The 21168-nt window shown below is 32.2% G+C and overlaps 1 protein-coding gene across 26 annotated transcripts in view; it reads right to left on the reverse strand.

Annotated features, from left to right (window-relative positions):
• Positions 1-3107: 3107 nt before the first annotated feature.
• The window catches only part of shot (dystonin-like protein short stop), a 272625-nt gene continuing 254564 nt past the window's right edge, over positions 3108-21168 (reverse strand). For 7 of the 26 annotated variants that reach the window (XM_075310682.1, XM_075310679.1, XM_075310683.1 and 4 more), the window contains 15 exons: positions 20842-21067; positions 18800-20759; positions 18566-18740; positions 18313-18372; positions 17743-17787; positions 16376-16450; positions 16043-16217; positions 15854-15971; positions 15553-15782; positions 15369-15486; positions 11135-11313; positions 10640-10901; positions 10386-10566; positions 6991-7107; positions 3108-4350 (listed from right to left, as the gene is read on the reverse strand). In XM_075310682.1, coding sequence (XP_075166797.1) covers positions 4206-4350; positions 6991-7107; positions 10386-10566; positions 10640-10901; positions 11135-11313; positions 15369-15486; positions 15553-15782; positions 15854-15971; positions 16043-16217; positions 16376-16450; positions 17743-17787; positions 18313-18372; positions 18566-18740; positions 18800-20759; positions 20842-21067 — 4066 coding nt within the window. In that variant the 3' untranslated portion in view covers positions 3108-4205. Of the gene's footprint in view, positions 4351-6802; positions 7108-7467; positions 7531-10385; positions 10567-10639; positions 10902-11134; positions 11314-12074; positions 12245-15368; positions 15487-15552; positions 15783-15853; positions 15972-16042; positions 16218-16375; positions 16451-17742; positions 17788-18312; positions 18373-18565; positions 18741-18799; positions 20760-20841; positions 21068-21168 lie in introns of all 26 variants that reach the window. The other 19 variants (XM_075310688.1, XM_075310674.1, XM_075310687.1 and 16 more) reach the window with 12 other exon arrangements.

Here is a 21168-nt window from a genome sequence, read left to right on the forward strand (position 1 = left end):
CAATTTGAGGATTACAATTGAGAAATTATTGCTATTGTGTTGAATTTTACTGTTGAGGGTAATGTCTGTTTTTTGTTGAGAACGCGATTTTCTCAACAATTTCTCAACTTGAATATTACCCTAATCCTTTGAAAAAATGTTTGAAAAATTATTGAATTTTAGTATTTTTCAAACGTTTGTGTTTATTGGGTAATGTCTGTTTTTTGTTGAGAACTCGATTTTCTCAACAATTTCTCAACTTGAATATTACACTAATCCTTTGAAAATATGTTTGATAAATTGTTGAAATTTAGCATTATTCAAACGTTCGTGTTTATTGGGTGTGTTTGCAAAGAATCTTACACTGTGGCCAATCGATGCATGATGACTAAATAATCCCAATAAACACAAACGTTTGAAAAATGCTAAATTTCAACAATTTTTCAAACATTTTTTCAAAGGATTAGGGTAATATTCAAGTTGAGAAATTGTTGAGAAAATCGCGTTATCAACAAAAAACAGACATTACCCTCAACAGTGAAATTCAACACATTAGCAATAATATCTCAAGTGTTATCCTCAAATTGAAATGCATCGCTACTCAATAATTTGTCAAACAATTTTCGATGCGAATCAAATTCAAAATTAACATCGTTGCAAATACTTTTCAACCTAAATTTGTATGAATGGTATCCCCACTTCAAATTGAAAGTCAAAGCCAAAATTCTATGAATTTTGTATAATTTATTCATTTTCATCAAAATAAAATATATAATAATACACTACACTATAATACCAATTGATAAATAATAATCTTATTAAACATATCAAGAAATAAGAACAAAAAAAAAAAAAAACAACAAAACTTTAAATATCTTAAACATTATTAGTAAACACTTTTGCATTGATAATTCGTTTTCCTTCCTTTTGGTGTCATAAAACAGCATTAAAATTTATTAACAAGCGGGCAATTTGAAATTAGGAACGTACTGGACCGCGTGTTAGAATTGATTTCCAGCAGAAGAAATTCACAAAATATCCATTTTAAACTGATAATAGCATATGAATTAAACTGACGATGTGATGCCCATTTTCATCCAGAAGTTGTTGATTTCAACAAATTGTTGTTTTTAACAATTTTAATTGGTTGCGCTTGTAATGTTTCTGGAAACTTTTTCTTGTCGATAAGCCACTCATTTTTCATTGGTCAGCTTCTTAATGTTTGCAAGAATGTAGCATCCAAAGATTTTGGTTTTCTGCAAAGAGATTTAAATTTAGTGACTTCTCTAAAGTGTTGATTTAATTTTTCATATTGACGTACCAATTATTATAAACTATTTGAAGCAGTTCCAGTTAATTGTCCACCATTTTTTCATCGGTCAGCTTTTTAATGTTTTCAAGAACGTAGAATCCATAATTTTAGTTTTCTGCAAAGAGATATACATTTAGTGACTTCCTTAAAGTTTTATTTCATTTTTTATTTTTTAAAGTTTTCATTTCGTGTTTTAGGTTTACTTGTCAATTATTATAATCAATTTCAATTGATTATTAATAAATTTCCACATTTTTGTATTTCTTCCACGAACTTTGTTGTCCAAAGTAGTATTGAAAACCATGTGGTTTTTTCGTTGCATTTCAGGGTAGTGTTTTGTCAAAGTTTTCTCCAATTATCTTCAACACATTTTCAAAGTTTTCGTCAACATTTTGCCAAATTGGTTGTAATTCGCAAACAATTTGAAGATGTATTGAAGATGAACTGTTTCAAGTCAAGTTGAATTTATGTTGAAAATGAAATTTACCCTCAAACTGAAAAGGTGTTGCATTTGAAAAACGCTCATCCTGTGTTTATTGGGATTGAAAATGTGTTATGAATCACATAAACAAGCAGCAATATCGATTGTCTTCGAGCATAAAGGGAACCTTATACGGTCGGATAAACCCTGCGACACAACACGATGCGGCGACCAATCTGCTAGTATAAGGTCATGGGAGCCACCGTGGTGCAATGGTTAGCATGCCAGCCTTGCATACACAAGGTCGTGGGTTCGATTCCTGCTACGACCGAACACCAAAAAGTTTTTCAGCGGTGGATTATCCCACCTCAGTAATGCTGGTGACATTTCTGAGGGTTTCAAAGCTTCTCTAAGAGGTTTCACTGGAATGTGGAACGCCGTTCGGACTCGGCTATAAAAAGGAGGCCCCTTGTCATTGAGCTTAACATGGAATCGGGCAGCACTCAGTGATAAGAGAGAAGTTCACCACTGTGGTATCACAATGGACTGAATAGTCTAAGTGAGCCTGATACATCGGGCTGCCACATAACCTAACCTAACCTAAGGTCATGTTCGCGTGTTGCGGGACATGTTGGCATAATATCAAAACAACTTTTATTTTTCTATTTGGAAGGCACAAGTCATTAAGTGTAAGGAGATGTTCCCCAAACATCAACAGTATCGAGTATGCCTTCGGACTTAACTTATAATGTGCGCAATATATGGGATATGTTCGACACGAGCACTGTCGTCAGGAATAACTGATAGTCTGTAAAGCGCATAAGACGCATAAGGGCGTCGTAGCATTGATCCGACCGTGTAAGGTCCGCTCAACTTGTAGTGTAATCAACATTTTGGATATGTGCGGCGCGAACACTGTCGTCCGGATAAATTTATAGTCTGGACGGCGCATGAGATGAAAATGGAATTGGGATCTAGTCATTAGGGCTTTTTTCTTTTAGCACAGGATACCCTAAGCAGTCACGTACTCGTTTATCCAGGATATTTCCAAAAAAATGCAAGACTGTCGGCTGTTTAAAAACAATCACAGACAACAAGGGAAATCTTACATTTTTAATGTATGAAATGTCGAAATAGTAATAAATATTTACTGCTGCGATTATTTATGAGACTGCCAATTTGAAATTAATGTTATTCGATAAATTAGTCACAATAAAATGGAATCTGGCAACACCGACGCGACTTGCACTGATGAGATATTCTGGATAGAACACCAGTGCAACGATGTTCTGGATAGTCCACACAAATCTTGCAACCAGTGCTAAAAGAAAACAGCCCTATTGATATTAAATTAACCTGGCACATTCTGGAAAAAATAAGTAAAACACTAGAATATTTGGTTATTATTTTTTTTTTATTTCATACTTTGTGATTTATAAAAAATTAAAAAAATCAATTATTCATTTTTTAATCGACAACATAATAATTTAATATTAGTAATGTACAATATTTTAAATACATTATTACATAAAAAACAAAAAGAGGAGTTATTTCTTAAACAGTATTAATAATATTAAGCTTACATTAATGACTTTTAGTAAATGATTTTGTTTTTGCTTTAAATTATTAATTAAGAATAATATTATTATATTATATTAAATTAGTTTAATTCGTATCTTAACAGAAATTTAAACAAAAAGTTATTTATATAGTCTATTCATACTTATTTGGAGAATTTCCAACTTTTTCTCAGCATACCCGTATATTATTTTCGATGGGAGTATATTTGAACTGGCGATTTCAAATACACCCTCATCAAAATTTGCCAAAACGGGTACGCCTTTAATTCGAATGTGTTCTTTTTTTGGTTTTTTGTTTGTTTTTATGGTTTTCATTTGCAATATTTTTTGACTTAAAGCACTTGGAGTGTTTTTTTCTTTTTTTTTCTATAATAGTTTTTATGTACAAAAATATATGTTTTCAGAAAAATTAACACAAATTTAAGGTAAGTAATTATGTAGATTCAATTAAATACAACTTAGTAGTGTGGTTGCAAAATAAAAAGAATGGTACAGTGTGTTTGTGTGTATTTGTTATAATTAAGTTAGTTCTAGTTTATATAAATTTGTATAAATAGTAAAAAAGTAGCAATAGGTTTTTGTAGTACAAATCATTGAGGAGGTTTATGTCTTTTTTATGTATTTTTTGTGTCTAACTAAATTATTTAGTTATGTTGAATTTCCATATAGAAACCATTAATGTTGCATGAACATCTGGCGAAAATGGTTCCGTCAATAGAATAGGATTTTTATACATTTTCAATAATGTATAGCTACATGAATTGGTTTTGTGTTGCATTTTATTGCTTATTTTTTATTATTATTTTTTTTAAGTCAGTAGTTTTTATATATGGGATTGTTTTGCCGGCTTTTTATATATGTGATTTGTTATGTTGTGGCATTTGTTGTTTTTTGTTTCGCAATATTTTACTATTTAAAGTCTAAAAGGCTCCCGTTTTTCAACTGGTGTTGTTCCCCTTGAAGTTCTACTACGCATTGTGGAGCTAAAGGTTGGTTCAGCAGAACTTTTTCTAGGCGTTTGCATGCCAGAGGGAGTCGATGTGCCACTTACATTACGCCTGTGAAAAATTAAATAATAAATGAATTAAAATAATGAATAATAAGGATTTAAAGAGAAACGCTAAAAGCCAAGAAAACATTTAAACAAATACAAACACATGCAGCAAAACGAAAAAATCGAAATATAAATACAAATACATTATAACTCTATTTCTTTAGTTAGTATCATTTTAGTCGATATATGACTACTTTTTTCACGTTAATTTACATATGTCAAACCATCTATTGATATATATTTTCATATTTGTGTTTGCGCCTGCCGAAGAGAGAATATTCGCGAATTATAGTTTTGGGCCTGTTTTACTTCCAAATTTCAAAAATATCTTTGTAATGTGAAAAACAAATTTAAAACTAAGAGGCAATTCGTCGTTACAAATTAAAATCGATACTTCATATTAAAAGTGCATCATACTGCATTAACATTTTTACTTGAAGAAGAATGTAAATTTTTATTTGCCAAGTGTTCCGATTTTAAGTGTTAAGGTGGGTATTAAGTTCGAGTTAAGCTGCTAAAATCGCTAAAGTGAAATCTAAATCAGTAAAAAAAACGGCATAAATTATTACATATTTGTTGCAATTTTTATGATAACTTGATGGGGAATACCAAAGCAAATTTTCACAAAGTTTGTATTCCTTAAGATGGATTAATTAAGAAAAGTAATCGTGAAAAATGGCGATTTTAGCGGCTAAACTCGAACTTAATACCCACCTTTACTGATCATTTCGGTAGATTTGGTTGCCCGGATAGTAGTAAATAAAGAAATAGAGCTTATGACATACATATATGTAAATATGTAATACACAATTATATCAGACTTCTTACGGAACTATATACAAGAAGGCTAAATGAGTAATAGTAAATACATACAATAAACATAAAAGATAGAAAATAGGAAATAATTTTATATTGGAATTATTTACATGAACATGTTCGATTATATTATATATTTTTTACACTTCTTCTACCAGTCTTACGAGATAATAGCGTATAATATTTATGCACCCAACTACTTTTTTCAACGGATTTGGAATTACAAAGTTGAAACATTTGGTATCATTGGCGACATTGCTGAAATGATGTTTGCGGGGTATAAAGAACTTGAAAAACTAAAAGTTAAACTTGCTATACAAGATCTTTTAGTAGAAAAGTCGACGGGCTATAGTGGCAGCCCATTATTTTTAGGCTTAAGTAGACTCTTCTGTTCTTTATGACATCACAAGCGATGAACTTCTCTCTTATCAATTAATGCTGGTCGATTCTATGTATAGTTCAATGGCACTATAGCCTAGTGCGAATGGCGTTCCACTTTGCGGTGGAACCACTTACAGAACTTTGAAACACTCAGAAATGTCACTAACATTACTGAGAGGGGATAATCCACAATGCGCTTGTTATCATGAAGCGACGAATAATTATTTTTTCTTTATTTCAATTCTAATTTTCTGTTCTTAATTCTGGATTCTTTTTGTTTTTTTTTTGCTTGTTCCATCATTTTATTCACGGGGTTTAGATGACATGGAACGTATCCTACTATTTTACTGAGCAACGTTTCTACCGATTAAAAAGAGTTGTATTAAAAATTTCCTTTACAGCATAACTTTTATGCTTTTAATTCCGACATTATTTTTAATCGAAGCCCAAGTGGTTGTTATTAAACATATCCTTAGAACACCAGTTCGTTGTGATACCACATGATTCTCTCAATTTGATAATAATGCTAGTTTGAGATGGTGATACAATTTTGGACAAACGGCAGTACAAATTGAAAACTACCTATAAAAAATTTATAACTACCTATAAAAACAAAAACATTTTAACAGACTTTTTAGCATAAATTCTGCTATTACAAAATTTGTAAATGCCTTTAATAATTAATATAATATTATTAAAATAGCAGTAATTAGTCAGCTGAAAAGCACTGGTCGCTGATTGCTATTATTAGCAGAATTTTCTCTGTGACGTATGAATTTCTACAAGGAACAGTATCGTTGCTCTATCTCAGTACAATATTGTTACAAAACTTATCAGGTCCTACAATACAATTCAAATATGTTTATTGCCCTTCAAATGTATACTGAATTACATGTCACAGAACAATTTCATTTTTATTTATAACATTACCTATTTGACACGAAGTTGATAACATCGAACAATTTATATCGCTATATATGAAAATTAAACGTTGTCATAAAATTCTAATTCATATTTAATGAATTATCCAATTGAAATCATTTACAGTCTATCTATGGACAATCACAATCAATATAAAGACGATAAAATTTTACAAAAATATTAATAAAATAAGAGAATGTCATGCATCAATTAATATGAATAAAGGAGAAACTTCAAAAACGGAATTCAAAAAGTGTATAAAGTAACAAAAAACAACAACATTCAGCAAATGCATTAAAATTGCGTAACTCAAAAGAAGTCAAAGGAAAAATATTTACTTTGCTCAATAAATATTATAATTGTACAAACAAGCGCCAAACAGGCATTTATACATAGATATATGTCTATTGACATATATATGTACGATTTCTGATATTTTGACGCATGATTGCGAATGTGTAACATAAGATAATATTGCTATAAGGACATATACACAATTTTAAGTTGGCTTGCTGGTTTGCTTTACCCCAAACTGGAATTTGGATTCAAACTATTTGATGTTGAATTGGTTGGTGATGAATTAGCACTTAACGATTTATCAAATGAATTTGACACTTTAACTGGTATCCTTGATGGACGATAGCTTAAGAGTTGAAAGTATGAAGAGGTAGAATAAGAATACAATACAATATTAATTACTGTAGAATGATACACTTTACACAAATTACTATAAAATTACTTAGAAGAACAACTATGTAATCCTAATGGTATAAAGATAAGGAGATAGAATAACGTTGCTATAGTATATTTGTAAGTATACATGTGAACAGTGTTAAATTTAACAAGCGGGTATTGAGAAAACAGACCTAAATCGATGAAAGTAGATGCAATGCAATGGCATACTATGTTAACTAAATGGCTTTCAACATTACTACAAAATACACTACAAAATGAAAATGTCAACTGTTTGATGTTTGTATAGTATAAGTGGTTTGTTGTTTACCTAGGTTTATAGCCAAAGCCTGTTAGTGCAGGTATACTGGATGATCTACTCATGCCTCCGTTTCTTTGGTTTTTTGGATTAATGTTATAAATTGTATTAATAGTTTGTTTTGTTGTTGATTCGCATGATGGGTTTTAGTTTTTGTGGGTGTTGCATTATAGGTAGGAGGGATCATTCAGGTTTTTTTTATGATTGTAGGTTTAGTCGTTTTATAAAATTGTTACATTTTGTATGTATTATTTCAACAAAAGAAACAACATGCCAATGAATGATGATGTTTTCGAATAAAGATTTATCGATCGATTTATAAAGGAATGTAAAAATAAAAATAAAAAATAAAGTTATTAATATACGAATAGGGAGGCTGTAGTAGTGATATTCATTTTGTTTTGGGAGATAATTGTAAAATATGGGTTTCATAGGGATATATTGTAACTATATGCAATTCTTCCTTATGGCCATTTGAAGAGGAAATAACACTTGATTTAAATATTACGATTTATCATAAGATAAATACATGTTCGTAACAGAAACCAATGTCGAGTCAAATGGCCACAAGCAATTTATTGCTCATAAATGTATATATATCTTTAGCACGTATGGTAGGTTAAAGATACGTACTAAATTATATATTCGAAACCATATAAATAGAAAAATTTTATATGCATCAAAAAGAAAAAGACTACTATTAATATATAAGCGCTTCTTTTTGTCCTGATATTATAGATGCCAGCTATATCGGAAACTTAATTTATATGAATTTAAGAATATCATGTGAAATTATAATCTTCCGACAAGAAATTTGAAACACTTATAGTAACTTAGATTTTTAGACAAGTTGTTGTTGGTGTCTACTAAAATAAGTGACAAATTTGCTTAGACGTATTGTTTTAACAAACGTACACTAAAATTGTCATCCTGCAAAAATTGAACAAATTGTACTCCACATTTTGAGACTTCCATAAATCGTTGTTAAAACCAGGTAAAAATTAATGCCCTGGTGTACTTTTTTAACTGCAATTCCCGAAATTACACCCTCTTATAGAAGAAAAAATGAACTAAAAGAAAAGAAAATCATTGGCGCCAAATCGTGACCATTTTAACATACATACGAAAAATAATAAAATTTAACTACCAACAAATAGCTTTTTCCCCAATATAAACAGGATAAAATTGGCGTTAGTTTAACTACGGAATTTTTTTTCGGTACAACAATAAGGGCATATAGATGATTAAAACTCCCATTAACGTAATATATAACTTCATATCGAAATCAAGTACACAAATGCCTTTACTGTACAAATGATTAGATGATGGCCTCTGTTACCAATGCCTTTTTTTATTTTTTATACCAATTTTGTATTTACTATAAATTTAGTTAATTTAAATTTAATTAGTTGTAAATAAATAAATAAAAATACTTCTTGTGTTAGTTGTTATATCGCTTTAGAGAACTGACGGGCTAGGAAAATGTTAACGTAAGGAAGTTGTTAATATTCTGGAATGTTAATGTTTTCGCTTTGGTAAAAGTGGATATGTAATGGTCTCATTTTTCAAGGAATAATAACGCATTATTGCATTATAACCTAATTAAAAAGTAAGGTTAAAATCGTAATATATCACGAATAAAATTATTCAATTTTTTATGGACATCGGATAAAAATTGCCACCTCCATTTTGCGAACAACAAAATGGAAGGGCGGACGGACAACCAGCCCTAGATTGACTCAAGAAGTGATTCACCACGATAGGGTGTGGGGTGTAGGATCTTGGCTGTACATTAAAGAAAGCATAGTGATGTATAATTAGATATTAAATCCGATTAAAAGTATATGTATAGCTAAACATTTTAAGAAAGATTTGACTGATCGTATATATTTATGCATCGCAATTTCTGTCTTGAAATCTATTCGATTATTGTAATCTGATAACATCGACTTACTTGAATTACGATATAAAGTTGCCCAGCAAAAATATTTGGAAGTACTACTAAGGGCACAACTTTAACCCTTATCCTGTAATAGGGGGTCAAAATTGCCCAAACCAATTTTATATGAGTATATTTTTTGTATGATCATTATTTCGACTTGAAACTTCTTAACTTTTATTTTTTTATAAGAATTTTATTCTAAAGAACTAGTCGAGTTTAAAGCTCTGTTTGGCTGAGCCCTATAAAAAAAGATCCGTATTCTGTATTAGTGCATTAGTGCATTATTAATACAATAATGTCCACCCGACGATGTTCTTTATTTTAACTACTCAGGAAGTTATTTTAACTCAATTTTTTATAACTCGCTTTTTTGTTTCAAATAGGTTAAAGACAGAGTAAGGATTTATAAAATGGTACAAATTATTTAAATTTTGTCGAAAAAAAATGCTAAATCCATTCTAAAAAAATTTTTGAAATTATTTGATGCCAAACGTTTCAGGCAAGCGTTAGAATACATTATATATCATACAAAATTTTAAAAATAATTTATTTGGCAAAATATCACAAAATGAAGTGGTGGAAATCTGTTCTATGACAAGCCCATGCTAAATTCATCGCTTCTGCGCGAATTTTGCACCACTTCCGGATCAAAAAAAAAAAAAAAAACATTTTCAATAGACCTTTGTTATTCAAATTAACATAGGTTTACCATTTATATAGAGCAATCATAATATCAGGACGAAATATAAGCAGCTTTAACAGTAAAACTTGAGGTTTCTCAAAATTAATTAATTTTCCTATTTAGTTTTTGTACAATGATGAGTTCCTTTATGAACATTTGTTGACTTTTCTCTGTTATATAGATTTTTCTATTGTTTGCAAAGACAAAATTCTCAATATGCTATACAGACTCGAGGGTGGATTTGGAATTCATTATATTATGTATATAGTTGTTCTTTAATCTAATTTTTGTTTCATTAAAACTCACCTTGTGGGGACGGGGCTGGCGGAGCCGGAAGCAGTTTTTCGCGTCATTGTTGAGGTGCCATTTGTTCGAGATGTGGTTGATGTTACCGATAGCCTTGCAGGTCTAGGCGTTGTACCTGTACCAGAAACTGTGCTGGCTCCCGATTGTTTGCGTTGTGGAATGCGTGAAGGTGTATGCTCGCCTGAAGTTGACAGTTTACATATACTTGATTATGATAAATATCAACAAACCAAAGGTGTAAATTATGAACTTACCGGTACTATCTAACGACATCGTAGAACCATGATGAGATGGGGGCTTAGAACCCTGTCGGCTTAGAGGACGTGAATTGGGTTTAGAACCTCCGCGAGACCCTCCAGGCGTTAAGGCATTACGAGTACTTGTATACGTTACTTTCCGTGGTGTGTATGCATGACCATGACTACCCTCATTATCACTCAATGAGTCTGGTGTTGAGACGGACTGCGATGAGCGAGTTTGTTTCATCGGTATAGAACGAACAGAACGTTCCCGTACCTAAGCACAAACAAAATATTTCAAAATTAGTTTAGTTTTAATACAAAAATATAGGCAGGTTAGAATATAATGAAGTAATGAAATTATCGTGGTGTCGCCCCATTCTATATGAGTCTGTTGTTTTTTTTTGCGACGTACGTCCAGAGAACTCCATATTAGAATTTATAAAGAGTAAGTACATTTTTTTCGCTTTCGTCGATCAACATCAATAATTGGCATGGTCTATAACTTACCCAATGTGTTGTCGGATGGCAATGCATAACATGTGGACTTAATGGAACTGAACGACTACTATTGCAACGTACAAATACGGTGCCACCGGCGCCCATATGTATTGGGAAGGCGCAAGGTACTTGCTCTTGTGCACGAATACGTTCAAATATCGGCATTAGTTCAGCCAAATGTTCATCAGCTGTTACGATAAGTTGTAATAAGAAAGTTTGATATTTGTTTGTTTTTGAAAAATTGAAATTAAAGGAATGTAAAAAAGAGAAAAATTTCACAAAATCGCTTGAATGATCATTTAAGAAAACTTTTTCTTTAGCGTAATTGCCTTTTTGAAAACATTTCGTTGGCCTTTTGATTTGAATGTTTTGGTTTTCGTTTGTTTGTAATGTGATAGATAGCTAGCTGGCTTCTTAATTTGAAAACAGTATGGTGTAAAATAGGTGATCATAATAATTATAAATACATTGCTTCTGTGCATTATAAACCTGGAGGATTCCTTGTGATAGCTATGTTTATGATATAGCCGCATTGAAAAATAAAGTAGTCTTATTTTTTACAAAATGATCAAAAAACAAGAAGAAAACATGCTTACAACTTAAATGAGTACACACATTTAAAATAAGAACATAAAACAATAATGCAACAACCATTTCGTCGATATTTGAGCTGCTTGTTCAAGTTAAAACGTGTAGAATAGTGCTTGCAACAACCAACATTCAAACACTTACCTTACGCATATAACCCACATGGTACAACACATTTGTTGGGACTATAAGAACATGTGTATGTATGTATGTATCAAAATTTTCCAAAAATTCTAGCAAGGTCGGGGTCTTTTTGGGTGTGGACATGGGGTGTTAATAGAATGAGTTGTGTTTGATGTTTTTTTATGAATGTCTAAGAGTTAAGTCGATGAATGAAATAATTGTATTTGTAATTATTTACCTTAATGATTGGGCCTTGTGAACTCATATATGGCGGCGTGTTGCTAGTATTGTTACCATTTTGAGCAGCATTTGTGGCAGGACGTTTAGGCGTAAATGTAGCCATGCTTTGCGAGACCCCATCGGCCAAAATAAATTGTTCACGCAATTCAATATTAGTACGTCCCTTAGCTGAATACATAGTTCAATGATTCATTTAGTTTGGGTTTTAACCGCATCACATAATTCGGTACAACAATACATAACAACAACAAGGATAACAATAATCAGGTACAAGTTTCAAGCCGCAAAAACGCAAAAACATTGCGTTGCATTGCAGGAGTGTTGCATTTTCATAAATTCATGTTAACACAATACATGTGATGAGTATTATTTTAAGGCATTCAGTTTTGATTTTGGTATAATTTTTAAGGATTTGAAATTCAAATACAAAAGTGTATATTGCAGATTTCACATTAAAGATGTAACAGAAGTATTGAATTAGAGATTGGCATTACGGCATTTTGGTTTTATTTTGACAAGATATAAACAAAAATAAAAACAAAGAAAAGAAGCCAAAAAAATATATATAAATTATGAAATTATAAAATCATGTAATAAAAATATATAAGAAAAAAATATTGTAACTATACACTACAAAAATAGAAAAAAATTACATTAACGCTGTTCTAGAAATTAAAAGCATACTCTCTACGAAGCATTTCAAACTAAAGCAATCTTCTTTGATGTTTCATACATATTGTGCAGCATACTTGTTTAGATTAGAGCTAACAATGATGGAATGACCTACAATTTGATATTCAATTATTCGGTTTTAACTTTAATATTTATTGTTCCGCATAAACAACTTTCAATAGCAACTTATGTACATGGCAAACAAACAAGATAATGAGGATTGATATTGGAAAGTTTCTTTTATCCTCTGATCCTCTAAACGATAAAAAGTCAATGAGAAAATGGTCCCCGCTGTAACAAAATTATGAATATTGTGTCTTTATTCCAGTTCTCTTGTTTTCTAAATCAACTACAGTAATCCCTCGATTTACGTCGGGATTGGTTCCGGATTTTGACGACGTTAATCGAAACGACGTAAACCGAATTACAAATAGCTCATACTTACTCCTAAGTCCATTTATGTATGTATGTGCGTGTACATAATAAAAAACTTATTAAAAAATAAAGTAATTTCGGTAAGAAGTACCGAATTCGGTAAGAATTTCAGAAAAAAATGTTTCGATATCATCATCGTTGATACTTATTTTACTTATGGAAGGCCTTTCTGATAAAGTGGGCAAAAAAATCGACGACGTAAATCGAATGGCGACGTAAATCGAAGTTTGATGGAACAACAATTTTGACAACGTTAACCGAGGCGACGTAAATCGAGGGTAATGTGATTAAACCTTTTTCTTTTTCAATTTTTATCCCTTTGTAAAGATGTTTAGAAACACACAAGCAATTGCTCATATTTAAAAAACAGAGATGGCTCACTGTCCATTTTTTCATTAGGCATATCTCTAGAAGAGCAGTTTTGGGTGAACATTAAATGCAATGATTTGGGAAGAACATTTTCTAAATTTGTTCAATACGATTATTATGACGGGTATATTCCTCTCTGATTGGAAGCTATATAAGGATTTTCCTCTGCAAAAGAAGGACACAATTTTGTCTAAGGCATTTGAGGTCATTATTAAGGATAAGTTGTGCATCTATCTTGCATCGAATTCACTGGAAGTTATCAGTTTTTAATTCTGTTGAAAATAATAAGAATGACTCTAAGGATGTTATATTGACATTGACATTATTCTACCGATTGAAGTATGCACTGATTGGCACATACCCTACTCATGCCGAATATTTTGTATGACTTGGAATTTTTATCGGGTACTACTGTAATTGGTTATATAATGCAGATTTTTAAAAACAACCAAATGTAATTAGCAAATACTTTCCAACATTTCTAGTTTTAAACTGTGGTATTTATTCGCAAATTCCTTGTAAGATTTGGGGATTATCTATTTAATTAATAACTTTAATAATGGATTAATAATAATATATATTAATTAATAATAACTTTATATAATAGAATAACAAAAATGTTTAAACACCAAATGTCCCTATGTGATTCATTCCGAATAAAAAAAACTTGTTGCTCTGTGCGTATTAAAATAATATCATTGTGGCAAGGTATCATCGTTGTCATGAAATTTTGACCCATATGCATGAAACTACGAGGGCATACGGGTCAAAATGGAACGACTGCGACGAAATATGTTATGTGCACTACCTATTATGTATGTATCAAATTTATACGACGATTGCTTGCTATCCTTTGACTAATGCAACAATTACGAAGAGAGAGTGGACTTGTATATGTTAAGCATGTTGTTTGAAAGCGATGACAATTTATGATTATGTATGTGTGTAAATGTCATACTGCGACGGCTATTTCATATGTACTTTACTGTATATGGGTGTATGTAATGTGATATATGGATGAAGACAATGTAACAAAAAGAAGCATGCATTTATATTTGTTAATCATAACAATGATATCCACTACAAGCGATGTAATATTTTTTAATAATAACATAACGATAAACAAATAAAGCATTTCTCTTTCGAGATCTGTCAAATGACTGGATTGATTGGTCAAAAAATGGCAAATATTCCTTATTCACATTTTGTTAACCAACAAATCATTTCAAAGTTTAGTATTTTTGTTTTTATTCTTTTTTTGTTTGTTTAATAAGACCATTGTTTTGTAATGTTTCCAAAATGTTTTGTTAAATGACCATTTCCGTATTTTGCAATAATTAAATAATATTAAGACGTAGGACAGTTTAATATTGTATGGTTATGGCATGTTGAATGATATATGAAGGCGATATTATCGATTATAAATGAATCATTGATGTTATAATGAATTAATAAAAAAATAAAAATTGATAACTGTGGCCTTATTTAAATTTGCAAGTATTTGACTATTGTTTAATTGCGAAAATAAATGAGCCCATAGCACCAATAGTATTAAATGGAATGTGATTATTTCTTTTGTAATTAGAATGAGTAATACAACTCATATGTTGGTGTAATGACATTCACTAGTAACTACTATGACAAATACATTAGATTGCTTAATGAATGACTTATTTGGCTTGATTTTTTTTTTAACAAGAATGAAGCATTGATTGAATAAAAAAATTTTTTTGTCGAAAACTTATATCACCAATTAAAATATTAAAATCTAAAAATAAAAAATATATTTGTATATGCTGGAGATTCATGAACTTACCGCGACAAGGATCATTCTTTGTGAGGAATTCGTCCAAGGCGACCCAGCCGCCACCAACACGTACCATTACGGTACTACGTAAAATACGAACTAAACGCAATTTTTGAGAATCACCAAACTAATAAAAAATTAAAAAAATAAGAATATTTTCTTAAAACATAGCAAAGTTTTACTATCAACTTACCCTATATTTGCCTTCACCAACTTGGAATACACGGAATTTTTGTCGACACGTACAGAGCATAACCAATCGTTTCACTTCGTCGTGTATTTTGTCGGAGTCAGTTTGTGGTTTACGTTCTTGCCAATCAGGTCGCAGTGCAGCTATAAATTCTTGCCAGTCAATCAGACCTTCACCATTGCGATCAAACAAATCAGCAACAGCGCCCATTTCCATGCGTGATGTATCGAATTCTATAAATATGATGTTACCGTTAAATACATACAATCAGTGGAAATTATGGATGCAGTTTGAAATAACTTACTTGTATTTAGAATACCATCAATAAATTCACCTCTGGGTACGAGGCCATTGTTGTCCTTGTCCATTTTACGGAATAAGTCGGTCAAACGAGACTTCTTGTGGTTCATGTGCTTCAAGAACTAAATGCAAAATTTCGAATATACATTAGCTTCAAAATAAAAGATGTAAGAGTTTATGTTAGCACACATACCCGCTTTCTCCAATCGTCCCAACTGAAGTTTCGTACACGTTCCAAATCCTTCAAGTACATCAAGTGATCATTAAGACGACGCTGACGTTCCCAAGAAAGCATCCAAACATGACGCCATTTATCCCAAAGCAGTTTGGCTCTGGTAGAACGGAATTCCAATTCAGGACCCACAGAGCTGTCGAAAGGTTACACACACATTATGAACACCAAATTGTAAAATCATAGTTTGATACTAAAAACTACTCATTCCACAAAAATTTGTAAATTCAAACAAATATGCACAATACTTCAAAAACTATAAAACGAAAGACATTCTTAGCGCCATGCACTTACCTTGGTGAGAAACGAGGACCATAATGAGGCAAGCGATCTCTATCGGGTGTATCGCGATTTGGAGTCATGCGACTACTGTATGTTTTAAAACATATTAGCAGCGGCAGCATTTGATTGAAGTACAAACAAAATGAATGCATAGAAAAATAGTCAGACAAACAAAAGCATACATAAACAATGAGAGACAAACATAAAAAGAAAATAAATCAGAAAACATACATAAAGCAAAGAGCATAAAATTAAACAATATACTACAAAAACTCATTCTATGCGTATCCTATCTGTTGATAGCATATTTGGTAACGTCGTAAAGGAATGCACTATGTACAATAAATATAGAATGAGAGCCAATTCTGAGATATGTGTATTTCAAAGCACTAAAATCCTGCAAATTATGGAAACTTGAAACGAAGTTTGTCTGTTAGTTTTTAAGCTCATTTGGCAAAGCAAGCTTTATTTCTGTTATTATTTGCAAAAATGTAGTTCCCTAATGCTAATGACTAATATTTGGCTGCATTGCGAAAAAAAATACATTAAGTTCACCATTGTGGTATCACAATGCACTGAATAGTCTAAGTGAGCCTGATACATCGGGGTGCCACCTAACCTAAATTACAAAATTAGCATAAAACAATTTTAACTTTTTCAATACCTTTTAATTTAATAATAATTTTTAATTTTATTTTTACTCTGTGCTACTAAATGTAAAATTATCTTATGTTATTTATCTCATTGTTAGAATTTAAAAACTTTCATTGTTCGATCGTGAAAAGAGCCCAATAATTTGTAATTTACATATCGGAAGAACAGAAGAATTTTCCTTATACCCGAGCAGTATTGACTTTTAATGTCTAGCCGTATAACACTTCTTCCATATTGCTACCCGTCAATAAAATTTAACTTAACAGAAGAATTTAATTAACAGAAGAATTTCCCTTATACCCGAGCAGTATTGACTTTTACTGTCTAGCCGTATATATTTCTTCCATATTGCTACCCGCCAATAAAATGTAACCTACTTTTCGGCTTTAACTTAACTTTTCCCCTTTTTACATTTTGTGTGTTTCAATCTAATTTTTTTACTACTGTATTATAAGATTATTTGTATGTTTCACATGAAAACTTAAAAAAAAAAATAATAATAAATTAGAGCTATGTCTTATATATCCATCAGCTTGGCATTCTATATATTGTACATCTGTGTATTTATTCTAATTAGAAAATATCTATTATACAGAATAATTTCAAAAAGGTTAAAATCATTTTAAGTGCATTAATAATCTTGTTTAAAAAAATTTTGTACTTAAGCTACGACGTTACTACAAAACATGCAAATCTAAGATTTTTAATATATTATATTAACCTACCTTGATTTACGGTTATTAAGACCTTGATCGCGGGATCCTTTGAAGCTGTGTAAAAAAATATAAAAAATTGTGTAAGTAAGAAAACAAAAAATTGAAGACTTTTCACAAAAAGTAAAGCAAATGGGTTAAGCAATACAATGGAATTGTCTTAATGTTTCGATATCATTAAAACTAATTAGAATGAAGTAGCAAATATGGATTGTAAATGATTGAAAAAAAAAAAAACAATTGTCAGAAAAATTTCAAAATATTAGACTTTACTACTACTGTTTTGGTTATGAATATTATTGTATCTGTACTTAATAAACTCTTTGGGAATTGATATACTAACGAAATGTAATTTCAAATGTATATTAGTTGACCAAATTTGCGTTAGAATTTTGACCTTTTTATTTTTATGGGAAGTTGGAAGGATCAATCTCCGAACGATATGGTTTCATGCTAAATGCTGTTATGAATTAATGTTTTTAATGACATGGACATAATTTGAATTAAAAGAAAGAACGATTATTTGAATTAAGCGCTGTGAGTGTTTATTGTTGGTTGTGTAGTTGAAATAATAGAACGAACCTTTGTCGTCTTAAAGTACCATCGGGTGATTGTTCACGTATATCATGACTTGAGCCACGACTTTTGTTTGAAATGTGAAGATTTGAAAGGGAAACGAACATAATATATATATAATAAAAAAAAATAAAATTAAAAAAAAAGAAGAAATAAAAATAATAAAAATGAAACAAAAATATACCAGAACATAGGGAAGAAGGGTCATAGCATCTGCCTTTTCGTTGGCTTTTAGCTATACATCGCATTGTATACTTACACAGGGGTTTTGGCAGTTCTTGACATTTTGCGAGCACCTGGAGGTAATTGTTTTGGTTTACAAGCACGATCGACTTCGGTTTGACGTCTAGCCGTATTTTCCATGAATTCCTTGTGATCTTCAATTAATTTCTCCAAAGGAGGTATTTCGTCCGGCAACGATTCACGTTCCAAATCTACAAGAAAACATTGTTGGTATAAACTTTTTAACTAATATTTGGAATTATATAGTTACTCAGAAGAGTTGCTTCCAAGCCGCTAAGCCAGGCAAGGAGTTCTTCGATGGTCTCATCTAAATCTTTAAGAGATTGCAAGTGTTGTTCCAGTTTAGCCTCACGATTGATTGCCCACTGCTTGACTTCTTCCCAGCGTTCTTCGATAATACTCAACCAGTTTTTAATAATAGGTATGGCATCGGGATATGCTTTTCCAATAATTTCTTCGGCAAATTCGAATGTCTCATGTTTTTGTGTTTCTCGGGTACGTAGATCCCTCATAAATTCCATATGCATATCCATCATTTCTCGAGAAATCTTTTCGTCGTCTGGAGCATTCTTAGCATAACGTAATTTGTGTTCGGCATGATCCAACCAATCGAACAGAGCTTGTATGCTACCATTCAATTTCTGTGCATCCTTAAGGGCAAATTGTAAGCGTTCGCCACGTTTGGCTGTGGCCTTTTGAACTTCATCCCATACGGTTTGCAATTCATCTAATTGGCGACCTACATCTGGATTGTTTCCGGATCGCTCTAAATCACGGCCTGTTTTAAGAACACCCTGCATTTGTGCAGCACGTTTTTGCAAGTCTTGTTCGATATGTTTGTGATGTTCACATAGACCGTTGACTGTTTCCACATCTCCGTGAACTGGACCGTCCTCATTGAGGCGTTGTTTCGCCTTTTTCAACCATTCCAAAAGCTCACCAAGAGCATCGGAGAATTGTCCCGATAGAAGTAGGGCCTCCTCCAATTTGCGTTGGCGTTCAATGCTCTTTGACAAAACACGGGTCCATTGATCTTTGAGTTCACACAGCATTTTGCCCAGAACAGCCTCGTCAGATTTTGGAGCACGTTCCATCAGATTTTTGCCATTGCGCATGGTAGAGTCATACAACGATTGTTTTCCTGTCAATTGTCGATGGGTGTCTTTTAGTCTGGCAATACATTTCTTGATCTTTTGTGGGTCCTTGGAAGAGGTGGCTTCTTCGATAATTTGGTCAAGCACAGTTTCAGTTTCTTGCAAATACTGCATCATATTGTTCCAAGCATCGTTGAATTCGCGCGCTTCTTTGTATCCATGATCGAGAGCACGAGTACGTTCCGCAGCCTTGCTGACAATGCGTTCCCATCGGTGTTGCACTGACACCAATAGATTCTTGATCAAAATGACATCCTGTTTTTGACTGAAGTATTTCAGATGAGTACCCTTCTTGTCGAGCAATAGCATAGCCTCCCGATGTGTGCTCACATCCTTTTGAAGAATTTTGTGTTCCTCCATTTGGACCTGAATAGTTTCTAGAACTCTGGAGACTGGTTGACAGTTGGCTAACTGTTTCTCAGCTTGATTCAACCATTCAACAAATGCTTGTAGGGTATCATGAAATTCGGTTGCTTCCTTCAAAGCTATTTCCAATTTGATCTTCTTATCAGATGCTCTGGAAACTACAGCATCCCATCTTTGCTTCAAGGTACGCAAGGTATGCGTTAAATTGGTTGACGATACCTTCATTTGATTTTGGCGTTTAATGTATTCTTGGCCTTGTGCTTGAATCGTCTCCACCTTTGCTCGATTTTCTTCCAATTCATTGTAGACTTCCATGAAGCGTTCAAGCTGTTCAGTGGCGGTTTCAGGTAAACCACCTACTGGCTTACTAGCTCCTATTATAGCATCAACATCTCCCAACCAACCCAGAATATCTTGAACCTCGGCAATGTAGCCGTTAGCTTCGCGCAAAGATTCTTCCAATTCGTGTTGTCTGTCGGATGCCTTTTGTAAAAGCATCTTCCATTCTTGGTTGAGCTTGCGTAATTTCTCCTGAGTGGTTGAAGCTTCAACGGAGCCCTTTTCAGATTCGATCAATTGACGACCTGCATCATTCAGTGTATCCACTGAGTTCTGATGTGCTTGAATATCGTTTGCCAAAACCTTTAGTTTGGCTAATTCAACTTCCAGTAATTGTGGATCTCCGGGAATCTGTTTACAAAAAAAAAAAAAAAAAAAACAGTTGGATACATTTGCAACACACACACTCTCACTGGAAAAAGTCAATACTTACAGGTTTCAATTGATCCAAAGTTCCATCGGTTTTATTAATCCATACCAAGAGTTCATTGAGTGCATGTTGGAATTGGCCCAAATGCAAAAGAGCATGTTCCAGTTGTTTTTGACGTTCAACCATGCCTCGTAATAATGATTCCCATCGGCGATTAACGCCTGCCAAAGGCTCACGAATCGAAGCAGCTTGTTCTGGAGAAGTTCTTTCCGTTAATTCAACAGCTTGTCTGCAAATATTGGAAAAAAACTGTATTAGTATTCTTTCGATATAAATTCACAAATAAAACACCACTAAGACATGCAAACACAACAAGGGAAGCGAATACAT

This window comes from Haematobia irritans, chromosome 5 (assembly GCF_050003625.1).
Source record: "Haematobia irritans isolate KBUSLIRL chromosome 5, ASM5000362v1, whole genome shotgun sequence".
Classification (NCBI taxonomy): domain Eukaryota; kingdom Metazoa; phylum Arthropoda; class Insecta; order Diptera; family Muscidae; genus Haematobia; species Haematobia irritans.